This window comes from Erpetoichthys calabaricus, chromosome 2, assembly GCF_900747795.2.
Source record: "Erpetoichthys calabaricus chromosome 2, fErpCal1.3, whole genome shotgun sequence".
Classification (NCBI taxonomy): domain Eukaryota; kingdom Metazoa; phylum Chordata; class Cladistia; order Polypteriformes; family Polypteridae; genus Erpetoichthys; species Erpetoichthys calabaricus.
In genome coordinates, this window is record NC_041395.2 from 161,368,590 (window position 1) to 161,382,115 (window position 13,526).

General features: G+C 38.8%; 1 protein-coding gene across 1 annotated transcript; it reads left to right on the plus strand.

The window, feature by feature from the left end:
* Positions 1–4,669: 4,669 nt before the first annotated feature.
* Positions 4,670–12,291, plus strand: tnfsf10 (TNF superfamily member 10). Its single transcript, XM_028794707.2, has 5 exons — positions 4,670–4,839; positions 6,667–6,813; positions 6,950–6,995; positions 8,488–8,601; positions 9,928–12,291. Exons 1-5 carry the CDS (start codon positions 4,726–4,728, stop codon positions 10,365–10,367), a joined length of 861 nt encoding a protein of 286 aa, XP_028650540.1. The 5' UTR covers positions 4,670–4,725; the 3' UTR covers positions 10,368–12,291.
* Positions 12,292–13,526: the final 1,235 nt, after the last annotated feature.

Here is a 13,526-nt window from a genome sequence, read left to right on the forward strand (position 1 = left end):
ACGAAACTGAATGCAAAACTCACTCTGCCGATTTACTCATCCCACATTTTCTCTAAATACCTGAACAATTTCAAACTCAGTCCTGATTACATCGTGCCTGAAGAAGGGGGCCTGAGTTGCCTCGAAAGCTTGCATATTGTAATCTTTCTAGTTAGCCAATAAAAGGTGTCAATATGCTTGGCTTTTCTCTACATTCATAATGGCTAACACGGTACAACACCCTAAACTCAGTCCTATAATCTTAAAAGATACCTTCTAATTTTAACAAAATACGAACATTCAAGAGATATTTAACAGACAATGTACCTGGGACTGACATGTTAATAACATTCCAGAAATTAAGAAAATTTTACAAGTGACAGGTAATATGTTCACAATACATTATGTGAAAATTATCAAAAATGAACACCAGTATCAGGTGCTGAAATGTACTTTGAAATACAGTGAGGCTAAGCGTTGTGAACTGCAGTTCTAAGAGATGTGAAACTTTCAAAATATAAATCTTTAAATTTTCAAAGGCAGTATATAAATTGGGAACTTATGGTTCATACTTAACTCTCATTTTTTTGCATGCTTATTTTGAAATGTTAAAAAAATACTGTTTTATGAAAATGCTGCCCCTACCAAAGTGCCGCCTGAGGTGAGCACCTCATTCACTGACCCTGCTTTTATATTTGTAATTTGAACACTTTGCATAGATCTGTTTTCTGAGTCTTTTTCTGTTATTCAGAGTCAAAAAAGCCAAATGAAACCCACTGTGATTATACAGCATTAAAATGAGAAAATGTCCAAAGTGGTGATTACTTCTCCACACTGTCATTGGACAAATTCACACTGCTTAGGAAAACCAAAACAGTATGTCTCCCAATAGTGGGAAGAGACTACATTAACCAGAAGAGGTTTATGGGTGGGTAAGGAGCACACTCAAATTCCACACAGAAGGCTTCCCTTCCAGGAATCAAATCAGTATAAAATGGCAGTGGCCTGCTGGATCACCATTCTATCCAAATGAAAAGAACACAGTAGTTTACTATTACAGTATATTTGTGATCCTCAATATTGTTTTGAATCCTGTCCCTGGTCACTGTCTGTGTGGGCTTTGCACATTCTTCCTGTCAATGTCTCAAAGATGAGAGACACTCTCCTACAGGAAGCAATCTCTGAAAAGGACTTAGAGGTTTATGTTGACACATGATTTTCTCTAACCAAAGCGCAGAAGTGATTAAAAACGGAAATAAAATGTTAGGTTATATTGTGCAAACTGTTGAATATATAAAATACAGTAGTGAGGCTGCATCTTGAGTACTATGTACAATTCTGGTCACCACGCTACAAGAAAGACATAGCAGCACTTGAAGCTGTGCAGAGGAGAGCAATCATGTGTATCCCAGGACTTAAAGACATGGCATACTCCGACAGACTCGGAGAACTGAACCTGTTTAGTCTTGAGCAGAGACTGCGTGGAGACCTAATCTAGGTATTCAATAATTCTCAAAGGCATTATAAAGTAGATCCAGCAGAAATATTTCAGCTTAAGGGTCAATCAGGTACTCTAGGATACCTGTGTAAATGAAATAAAAGTACATTTAAGTCTGAATGCACTTCTTAATGCAAGGGTTGTGGGATTCTGGAAAAAACTACAGAGACATGTAGTTGAAGCAGAAACTCTGACAATGTCTAAGAAAAATTTGGATGAGATATTGGGACAGCTTAGATATAACCAAATAAGCTTGATGGACTGTGTGGTCTTCTCTTGTTTTTCAATTTTCTTATGTTCTTATGTCTGTGTGGACTTTCCTCCATGTACTCGTATTTTACTCCCATATCATCCAAAGATATGTAGGTTGGATTGACTGGAGAGTCATGTGTGGACGAATGTGGCTGTGTACAAGCATGTGATTTGTGATGGACTGATGCCCCATTCAGGGCTCATTCCTGCCTCTAGGCCTGATACTCTCAGGACAGGCCCCAGCCTTTTGCAGCCCTGAACTGGATTGAGAGAATATGAGACCACAGTCCTATACACACTCTTTTGTTCACTCTTTGGATGCATTCCTTCTAAAGGAACCAAAATAATTTTTTAAATTAAGTTCTGGTCTAGATTTTTCCAGATAATGTATTTTCTTTTTTTCTGACCATTCATTTAGTGCTATAGTGATAAAAGATGTACTTGGTGGAATTAATGGAGATGGTGCAGAAAGACAGGCTGCTAACTGTTGGGCCTTCATATTAATTCACTAATTTGTTTACACTGTTGTTCTTCTGTCTCACTTCTCTGGAGTCTTGGGTTTCACTCTCAGCCTGATCGCTATTCCCTAGGTCTATGGGGTTTTCCTCCCACACCCTAAAACCATGCAGGTTATATTAAGCAGCAAGTCCAAATGGTTAGATTTGTGTGGGGGTGTGCCCTGTGGTCCTCCCTGTGTGGAGTTTGCATGTTCTCCCCGTGTCTGCGTGGGTTTCTTCCGGGCGCTCCAGTTTCCTCCCACAGTCCAAAGACATGCAGGTTAGGTGTATTGGTGATTCTAAATTGTCCCTAGTGTGTGCTTGGAGTGTGTGTGTGTGTGTGCGCTGCGATGGGCTGGCACCCTGTGCAGGGTTTGTTTCCTGCCATGCACCCTGTGTTGGCTGGGATTGGCTCCAGCAGACCCTCTAGTTAGGATATAGTGGGTTGGATAATGGATGGATGGATGGATGGGTGTGCCCTGTGGTGGACTCGGACCTCATCGGGGGTTGGTTACTGTTTTGCAACCAATGCTGGTGGAATATGCTGGCACCTCAGAGCCTGAAGGGGATAAGTGGATTACAAAACAGATGAATGTATTCACAAATAACTGCCAAAGCAAAATAAATGTATCCTTTTCACAGTAACTACAATAGAGGATACTACATAAAACCTTCTTAAACCTGTTTTTTTCCAATTTGGAGTCATTTGAGCTAAAGCTTAAATCCATAATTACAAAAAATAAGAATGATGAATAGGTGAATCGAGTGTTTGGATGGCACAGTGTTTTAGTGCTGTTACCTCTTTGCTCAAGGGAACTGGGTTCAATTTCCAACACTGCCTGTGAATGTTCTTAATCCCATGTGTGTACTGATTGTCTCTAAGTATACTAATATCATCTTATGTACCAAAGATTACTTTTTTTCAGAATGGGGTCTTGCTTTGTTGCCACTTGCTGCTTAAAAGGTCCACTTCTCATCAAAATTGTTATAATTTCCAAATGTTCTCCATCTTGTAACACATAACCTTCCTTTGCATCACTTGTTCAACCTTTATGCAAACATTTGCACCATGGACATCTGTTTGTAACACAAAGTTGCCCCTAGTGTGTATGTGATGTGTGGGTGTGTGTTCACTCTGCAATGGACAGGCGCCTTGTCCAGGGTCTGTTCCTGCCTTGCACCCTGTGCTAGCTGGGGTAGGCTTCAGAACCATCCATGGCACTGGTCTGGATAAAGAGGGTTAGAAAGTGACATGACGTCATTTATTTTTCATGGGCTTGTGCTCATTAAAGAAGAGATGTTGTATAACGTGTTTGCATTATTTTGGCTAATGTTACTGTTATTTATGCATTTTCCTTTCCTATAGCATGCTTAAGGAACATAAAAACTTACCACTCCATAGTCTTTAAAATTGCTGTGTTTATTAATGACCCACTTATTTAAGTACAGGGTTCTTTCAGGTGAAAAATATAAATCAACTGTGGATGGAGTGCCAGGTTTTGAATCACCAATCAAGTGAACTTGCAAACTTGAATCTCTGGAGAAGCCCCCCACAGATGTGGCTGCACACATCTACAAACTAACTTGGGAATTGAGCCAAGGTGTCTAGAGCCGTAAGACAGCAGAATTAAACATTGTGCTCCCATGATGCTCTATGCTAGTTCATCTATGTATCAATTATTGAACCTGATTAATCCAGTTTAGGGTCACGGAGACTGGCAACTCACCCAGCAGCATCAGGCTCAGGAAAGGCAGCAGCCTTGGATGGCTGCCAGCTTACTACTGGGCACACGTCCTCATCCACTAATATAGGGCCATATTATAGTGTTCAATTAACCATGCACACAGATCTTTGTGACGTGAGAATGAAGAAGACAGCATCCAGAAGAAAAACTGACACTGATATGGAGAGAATGTGAAAATCCCACGCGGACAGTTTGGAATTTCCAGAGCTCTGTTTGTCTCTGGAGCTGTTAACTATGCCAGCTCATGTAGCATGTAATTTTCGCCCGAGGAGATTTCACTGCAATGTTTTGACATCTTCTTGCAACTTATAAGCTTCCTTATTTAACTTGAAGGGGGTAGAAAATCATATTTGATCCATAGATTGCATTAGGGTTCAGCAAATCATGAAAATGTATGTTTTTTGTCCAGATCGGTGCACGATAAATAAAGAAAATAAAGCAGTTAAAGTTCAACTTGTGCTCCCCGTCTCTGAGAAAGGACCAGCTACAGGTTACTGAATTAACTGGATTTACTTACACAAAATGGTTTTAAAGAGAGAATTTGTAGCTCCTGAAAGACAAAGCACTCAAAGTGGATATGAAAGTATGAGGCTCGCCGCTTTGTCCGAACTTCGTCCTCTCTGACACTGCACAGCCCTTCCGTGTCGAGGCCCCGCCCCTTTCCCCGCCCCGCACTTTAAGTGTATTCTTGCCAGTACTCGTCTAATTTGCACAGATAGGTTAGCAGACTTGCTGATGACCCGTACGTACCGGAATGGCTCACTCAAACACAGTTCAAACTCTTGGATTTTTGCTGCTCGCTGCTATTCTCCTGCAGACTGTAGCAGTGGCAGTAACGTTCATGTACTTCAGCAGCGCGTTGGCTACGGTGAGTGTGATTTATTTTGGACGAGATTTATTTGGGCGCGGGTCTGCAGGCAACTGCATGCTTTCTGCGCCTTCTCATGAAGTGCACCGGTACAGCTCTATGGACTACAAATATAAGTGCACGGTTTTAAAACAGATGGACGTGCATTGGCATTTCAGGTACTTTATGCCATCGTTGCACTATATCAGGATTAGCTGGCACCTTGCCGTTCAAGTTGATGCTCTCTGCCCTAAACTTGAGCACAAAAGTTTTTGTTAAGGTGGCGCGGATCTGCTGCTTACAGAATAGTCGACGTGGACTCCCCATAACTCCTGCAGTTTCACTCACAGAACATACTACAGTACTCTTGTCCTGCGATCCCCGATTACTTGAAAAGCCGAAAATTAATCAATGATTGCATACTAATGCAGATAGCACCCGTTATAAACGAAATGCTTAAGGTTGATAGGGTTGCTGCCGATTCATGGATTCAGTATCATGGGTTCGAGTCTTTCTGTGTTGAGATTGCATTTCCTTTCCGGGATTTTCTCCCACTAGACCCACAAAGCTATTTATATTGGGTTGTTTATTCTGCTCCCCTAGGTTGGGTTTCTGCCTTATGTCCGTTGAGATTGGGGTTCCGATACCCATGAACTGGGTTAAGTGGAAGATCACCTCCTCAAGCGTGGTCGGGACGCCAGTTCTCGGCAGGGATACCTATCGACTGAGAGAACGTGAAAACCCGATACAGAATGTGTAATCTGAAACGTAATACTCTGTTTGACTATCGATGCCTCTACAGACCTGGAAATAATGGTACATGCATTAGTGATGTTAATGTTATGCGCATGAAAGGAATAGGAGAATACAATTTAGGGTACAAAATTGAGAGGCATACTGCACCTACTTTTCCATATAAATGTATTATCATGTTATGCCTTATGCATATTTAGGGGCCATATGTCAATAAATCGAAACGATTGCTAGCTAAATTCCCCGTCCATATGGGACACAAAGTTAATAGCATATAGCGTCTTAAACTGCATTTACAGTAAAGACACTTAAAAGCCTCAAATTTGGGAAGTAATTTCATGCGTGACGTGCTGAAGAGTTTCGAATCGACAGAAAAACAGTAGTCAATAGAAAAGTCTTCTCTCTGCATTTAGCAGCAGAAGAAATCGTTTACTTGTCCCCCTTGGTTTACATGATTGTACTTTTTTGATGGTTACTTTAAAAGGCGCAGTATAACAGCAAATCAAAGTACATTACAGCAACAATAAATCCGAGATCTCCTGCGTCTGTTTTTTCCCAAATGCCGAAGGTAGTAAAATCTCTTGAAAGCCAAGTTCAGAGGAATTGAAAATTACATATTGTATACGTTATTTTAGAATGTAAAACTGCAGATCGAATACAACTGGGTCAGAAAAAAATGCTTTCCTTGTGAACTTTTGTTTTAGTCCAGTGAGCTTATCTAATACCGATGGGCCACCTTAACAGAGAGAGGCGTGCATGTTTTGTTTTGAACTTTATTTAATGTAAACAGCCTTGCGTGCGCCGCCTATAGAGCATTTTTGCTACTACATTTTGTTTTGTGCAAAACACAATAACCAGAGGCGTGGTTGAATATTTAACTCTGTCGTTGACCGAAAGGACGCATTTTTTATACATATTTGCTATGAATTTAACATTTTATGCCGCTAGTCAGATTTTTTTGTTATAGTTACAAGCACTACAATTCTTGCATGTATCTTTTTACTGCGGAAGAGGACGGTGCAAATGACACTAACCAATGACGGGTCAGGATGTTGTCAGACAAGATAAACATTGTTTATGTTTCAAATTTTGCAGATGAAGGAAACTTTTTCTAAAAGCAGTATATCCTGCTTGAGAAGAAGCAGTTTGAACTTCCTCAAGGGTTCCGAAGCTGACAGCAAAGAGGATGATGATGACCCCTGCTGGCAGGTCACAGAACAGCTGCATCTCCTTATCGAAAAGGTACATTTTGAGAGTATTACGCAGGTGGAAAGTACACAAATTCACTTTGGAAAGAATCTGTCTCTTGATCTGAAATTTGGGGGCATTACATGCTTTTGCTGTGGGCTTATTTTGTTTTTATATTTGTGTTGTACAGACAATGTCCACTCGCTACCGAAAGGAGTTGTCCTCTTTTGTTTCAGGTATAATCTTTTTTTTTTAATCCATTGTGTTTTATTTTATGCATGGAATTAAAAACAATTCCTTCATTGTTGACACAGTTTACCTTAAAAAAGTCATATTGGACCTTATAAATGTTTGTGTTCTCAGGTAAAAACCTATTCTGATGTGCAACACCCTACAGCAGGGGTCCCCAAATCCGGTACTGGAGGGCCGCAGTGGCTGCAGGTTTTCATTTTAACCCTTGTCTTGATTAGTGTTTTTGCTGCTAATTAACTTCTTTTGAATTCATTTTAAATGCCTTGTTTTTAAAGATTTATTCCCCTGAATTTCTTCATCGTTCCTCTGAATTGCTTCATTTCTTTCCTTAAATGACACCCAAACAGAAATGAAACATGAAGTGAGTGAGCCAACAGAAGACCAACTAAGTCAGAGTCTCAAAATCCAACCAATTTCACTTCAACCAGTTGCTTATTTAGACACCAATTCTTATTGTTAATTAAACCCTTTCTTTAATTCGATGGTTTGTTGCTGCTGTCATTGTACAAGAGCATACATTTCAGAAATTGTTGATTTTATCTTTTCTAAGAGCACTGATCAAATGTTTTGGGGACCTGAGCAGATCAACATTCCGGACTTCTTCACCTTTCTTTATTTTCAGATATTGTGTGATGGACACCAGTTGTTTTGGCTCATTTGTATCTCATTATTGTTTGGCTGCTAATTAAGGAAAAAGAAAAGATCAAGGGGTCTGAGTCTTTAAGAGCAAGTTAATTAAAATGAATTCAAAAGAAGTTAATTAGCAGCAAAAACAGGTCACTAATTAAGAAAAGGGTTGGAATGAAAACATGAAGCCACTGTGCAGCCCTCCAGGACTGGAGTTGGGGACCTCTGCCCTACAGGGTTATGTACAGTATGGCCTCACCATGTTTTTACACCTTAAACATCAGCTAATTCATTGAGCAGGACTGGAGCAGTTTGTTTCTGTTCAGTGGGAACTCCAATGGCAGAAGTGGTTATAAGGCCCTTTATGTGGTTTATTTATGTAGCGTACCACTATTACATGTTATTAGTGGAAATCACTGTTTTTGTCAAGTAACCGTTATAATTTTTATTTACACCAAATCCCATACTTTCCTCATTGTCACATATAGTGAGAATCTTCCTGGCCTCATTGCTGAAATGAGCTGCTACACTGGGTTAGTACTTGAATAGCATACCTTGAAGACATTTTATTATAAAGGCAGTTGTAGCTTTGAGCCACGCTTTAGGTACAGTTGCCCAAACGTTAATCCTTCTCTGAACTAACGGTTTAAATGGTGAAGTTGACTGTGTCTTTACTCACCATATAGCGTTTAGCATGTTTTCCATTTTGTATAATGAAATCTAGGTGTGTTTTAATTCAATGCAATACGATCAGTCTGAATATAATCTATGTATTTGCTTATGTTTTATTGTCAGAATGCCCTAACTCTTGGACTTCACAATAATAATAATAATAATTTTTCTTTGTAGATGAAGTTTCTCGTGTCCTCCCATCCATAATGGTTGAAAGCCAGCACATTAAACGGCCTGAGCTGGCAGCTCACCTCACTGGAAATGTTAGGAACAAACAAGAAAAATTTGAAAGTAAGTTCAGGGGTCCATGCACACAGACCTGCAGTAGTCTGCCACAGCACATGTAGACATGTATAATTATTTTAAATTGATGTCAATGATAAGATTGATGGTTGGAATGGCAGTACAGAGCTGCAGTGTTTGTTAATTAAACTTGAACTAAAAAGTTGCCAGAGCATCCTTCAGCTGGAGACATAGAATATTGTATGTATGGATGAAATTTGTCTTTTTGTTTAGTAGAGGGTATCTGTTGGTTAAGAAGTGTCAGCCATTGTGTGCAAAGTAGTTGTTACGTCATCACCTAAAGTCTGCTCCACTTTTAAATATGCCACATTAGGACAATGCAGAAAATGCCGTCCTAAAATGCAGCCAGTACGCTCATTTTTGTTTTAAAGCTGTGATTTTGAAGATCATTCAGAATCTTTCTAATACTGTCTTAGGCTGATTCCTATTGATGCACAGTTGATGTTCTATTTCTTAAGGAAGCCCAGCATCTCAGAATTAGGATGACACTACAAATCCTCAAGCTGACATGCAAAGCTTTTGTAAGGACAACATCAATAAATAAGCAAAATATACACTGAGCTGTCTGTGGTGTTGATCACCTTCATCTGTTAACTTGCCTCATTCCATTCCATTTCTACAGAGAGAAAATAACTTTTTATTCCTTTCTTGTATATTGTAGCATTTAGTACTGCAGTTGATATAGTGGTTTGTTAATGTTTTGCTTGACCTATTGCCCAAATTAAGAAGCTGTTCATCTATCCATTCATTTTCTAGCCCATTTCCCCAGTTCAAGGTCTCAGGGAGCCAATCTTATTGCAACAGCATTAGGCATGAGATTGGAGTCAACCTTCAGTCCATTGCAAGACAATGTTGCATCTATACTCACTCATAAGCAGTTGTCTTCTTGAGAACAAAAGAGTTGCTTTTCTCAGTATCTGTAATCAGTGAAGCTCAGTGGTTCACATTGCTTTTATCAATGATCATTGCTTCAGTATACATTGTTAACTGCCTTTGAAAGTTTGTTACTGATTTGTTCTGTGCCACAAGAAGTTCAGTTTACTGCCTGATAAAGTGCACAGCAGTGAATAACATCATTTTAAGGGCCACCTGCACATCTGTTAGATGACAGATTGTTCCACGACTGGCAAGTGGGGCATTCAAATTCTCCACAGGAAAAGTAGCAGACATTTCCACTTAGTTTTGAAAGAAGTATGGAAAGTGTTTGTACAAACCTGTTATTTGGTCACATGGTATGAGGGAAAAAAATTAGCAGTGTTATTACGAGGAGTTATCCTTTTGTTTGATTTTTATTTGCTTGTTTTTACCTTCCAGATTCATTATCCAGAGGGGTGGTAGGTCAGAAGATTCTGAACTGGGAGTCCAAGCGAGGGCTGGCATTTTTACACAATCTGCACTTTAAGGATGGTGAGCTAATCATTCCTAGAACCGGACTTTATTACATATATTCCCAAACATATTTCCGGCATTCAGTACCCATTACAGAATCTGGTGAGGTGGAAAATCTTATGGAAAATAAGCAGATGCTCCAGTACATTTATAAAGTAACTTCCTACCCTGAGCCCATTCTCCTGATGAAAAATGCCAGAACAACATGTTGGTCAAAGAATTCCGAGTATGGCCTGTATTCCATCTATCAAGCTGGTGCTTTCCAGTTAAAAGCAGATGATCGGGTGTTCGTATCTGTCAGCAATATTACTATTGTTGACATGGATGAAGAATCAAGTTTTTTTGGAGCCTTTATGGTGAGCTAGAGGGCAGTTTTCAATGTTGTCCAAAATGTTTCTGAAAGTATCTTCTCCATTAAAATAGCATCCTGTTGAAGCTGCTATAGAGAAGAAAAGAAGGACACAACCCTTGGGATTGTGGATTTCACAAGCACTTAGTGACCTCTGCGTCCTGCTCTGCACTTTTCTGACTGAAGTTCTGATGGGGAAATTGTTGAGAGAGAAAAAAGTGCTGATAAAAACAGGTCAAATCACTTTGAAACGATCCTTTTCAATGCAGTCTTCAATTTTTAGAATCAGATACGGTTTAGAGGTGCTGCTAACAGCTACGAGCACAGATTTCCATATGGAAAAACAAAACAACAAACATGAAAAGCAATTCAAGCACAAACACTTTTGATACCTCTGCCCAGAAAGTATCATATAACATCATGCCAAATTTCTGTCTTGATTGGTACATGTCTTAGCAAATGGACCCTCTGAACAACTAGCATGTACTGTTCAAGGAGAATTCCTGCCTTAAAATGGGCATGCAAAATGAATGTGATAAAGATCTTCATTATAGTTTTATGTGTTTCGTGAGAAAATGTGGACCCTTTTTTTTCTCTGCGAGAAATGAAATAAGATAATTGAGAACATTAAAAGACTGTCTTTTGTTCAGTCACTCATAACAAAAATAGCACCCTTTGTCAGATGTTTTTAAATATTCCACCCATTGAGGCGTTTAGGAGGTACAGTACTAGCAATAGAAGAATTTACTACATTGGAGCAAAAATCACAGCTAAAGAATGTATTGCAACAATGACTTCAAGAGGACAAACTAGCAAAGTGTTTCCTTTACATATATACTGTGTATATATTTATATAAAAAAGCTAATTGTAATACACTACAGTTATACATTTTGCATATGATTTGTATAGATTTTTAATTTCTTTCATAGAATTATTTTTTAATACAAGCAAACTATTTGAAACTGTCTGAAAATTTAATGTGCACAGATGTTGGGTGGTTTTGATTCCTGCTTGTGTAATAAATTTGCTTCTCGAAGATGATCCATTTATTCTGCTGGCATCTCTAGAGTACCAACTTTAGAAAGCTACTGACTTCAGTTGTGTGTGTGTGTTTGCATCTGCAAACATCTCCTGATGATGGTGTGCATGAATAAAAATTAAAACCTTACTTTGAACTAAATGAGGAGTTACCAGACCTGGCTTACTGTCCAGTCAAAACAGATAAGTACGCATGTCATGCCAAAAACTACTAACCACTGAGACCCCATGCCTAGCAGTCCAGTCTCATTGATCCTGTACTGACTAAATATTGGCTTTCAGTTTCAATGCTTGACACAGAACACCATGAATCTACTTGAGTGGAATGAACCAGCCTTTGCTTCTGCACTACAAGTTTGAAGGTAAGAGACTTCAGTACTTCCAAATTGTATATGTAGCATGGAAAGGAGATTATGAAGCACTAACTACAGTGTGTACTTCCAGTAAATTTGAACAGTTTATTCATTTTAAATAGAAAAACAAGAAAACACTAGCTTGCTCCATTAATTCATAACCTATATAATGTAATTTTTTTGTCCCCCATGTAAAAATGCTTCACAGATTTCCAAACAATAATGTGCTTAACTATTCTGAATTAGTACAAAAGTTAGTTGCTTTAGGCTTACCAAATCAAGACCCCGAAGTAGATTAAGTAGGTAAGAAACTGAATGCACTATTTATGTTATTACAAATGCAGAAACAGCCACTCACATACCGAGTTTATTCCGTTTTACTTCCATTTGTGTGCATGCAAGAAATATTATGAGTTTCAACTGTGAATAATGTGAAAACTTAAGTGCAATATGAAATGTTGTGTTTAAAATGTACATTTTTGTATATAACATTAATCTTCTCTGCACTGTAAAATAGTACAAAACCAATAAATTTTGTTTTAGCATAATTGCTTTGTATGTTTCATTTTATTGGTGACTTTATTTTATTTTACTTTTATGATTCCAGACACCCTGGTAAAGCAATACTTTAGTAAAAGGTCTGAAGTTTTGTTCTGTCTGAATTATCTTTGTATTAGGTGTTTCCTTTTAATTCACATGTGTTAACTGTCATACAATGGTTTGTGGGCCAGCAAAAGCTGCCAGGTTAACTTCAATTCACTTCTTTCAGGTGAAATTAAAAATGAACTTGATGCCATTAGTCCACACCAAAATGTCCCATAAATGCCATGTAATGTTGATATTTTGCAGCCATGGCGTACTGTTTATATCATTTGATGGCAATTCAAACTCTCCAATGACCATTTTTGATCTAGAGACATTGTCATCTTAATTCACTGCTGTTTTTATTGAAAGTTTTCATCCTATCAGCACTGTGCTTGCCTCACTTTCTTTGTATTTATTGCATTTACTGCCTCCCCAGGGAATGGGTGGGATTTGAGTGTCAGTAGACTTAAACCATGCCAGAGAAGTGTACTCCAACATCCATCATACCACCCTCCCTTTTGTTGGGGCCCACTGGGATCTGTTAGCTTGAGACCGATATGTGCAGCTGTTCAGAACACGATGAACTAAAGTGACTTAATGACCACACTATCCAAAACAAACAAATGTCAGTTTCTGGTCACCTTTATTTGTAATAAGGACTTTTTAAGCTGCGCCTAAAAATGCCATCTTTCTCTAACGTCCATAACGGATCGTTCTTGGGGAAATTTCCTGCTTCTGCCCTAGGTTGACATTTGTAATTCAGTAATTCAGAATTGCTTGGCCATTTCCCCTTGCATTTCAAACCAATGAACAGACATAATAGTCAAAGAGTTTGCATAGAGCTACCTGTAACTGGTGACGTCCTTCTCCAACTTGCATACCAGCATTACATTAATAAGTGCTTTAGGTAAAAGCAGCATATTGAGGAGTGACACTCCTGCAAAATGTGCTCTCACTACCCCCAGACATGACATCTCTTTTTCTCTTCTCCCTTGCTGTTCATCAGAGTAGTAAACTTGTATAAAAATCTGAAACATGTAATGAAGTACTGCAAACATTTGCCAAACAACACGTTTCTAAGTTTAAATGGACTGTCACTACATTCTCCACTCATATTTGACGTGGATCAAGGAAGCAGTCTGGTAAGAATGGCAGAACCATTTTTTTTCAGCTCTTGGACGTGTAGACTGTAACAGAA

Coding starts and splice junctions, on each gene's coding strand:
- tnfsf10 (XM_028794707.2), top strand. CDS start 4,726: ATGGCTCACTCAAACACAGTTCAAACTCTTGGATTTTTGCTGCTCGCT. Junction 6,814..6,949: donor TGCATCTCCTTATCGAAAAG/GTACATTTTGAG, acceptor TGTGTTGTACAG/ACAATGTCCACTCGCTACCG. Junction 6,996..8,487: donor GTTGTCCTCTTTTGTTTCAG/GTATAATCTTTT, acceptor TTTTCTTTGTAG/ATGAAGTTTCTCGTGTCCTC.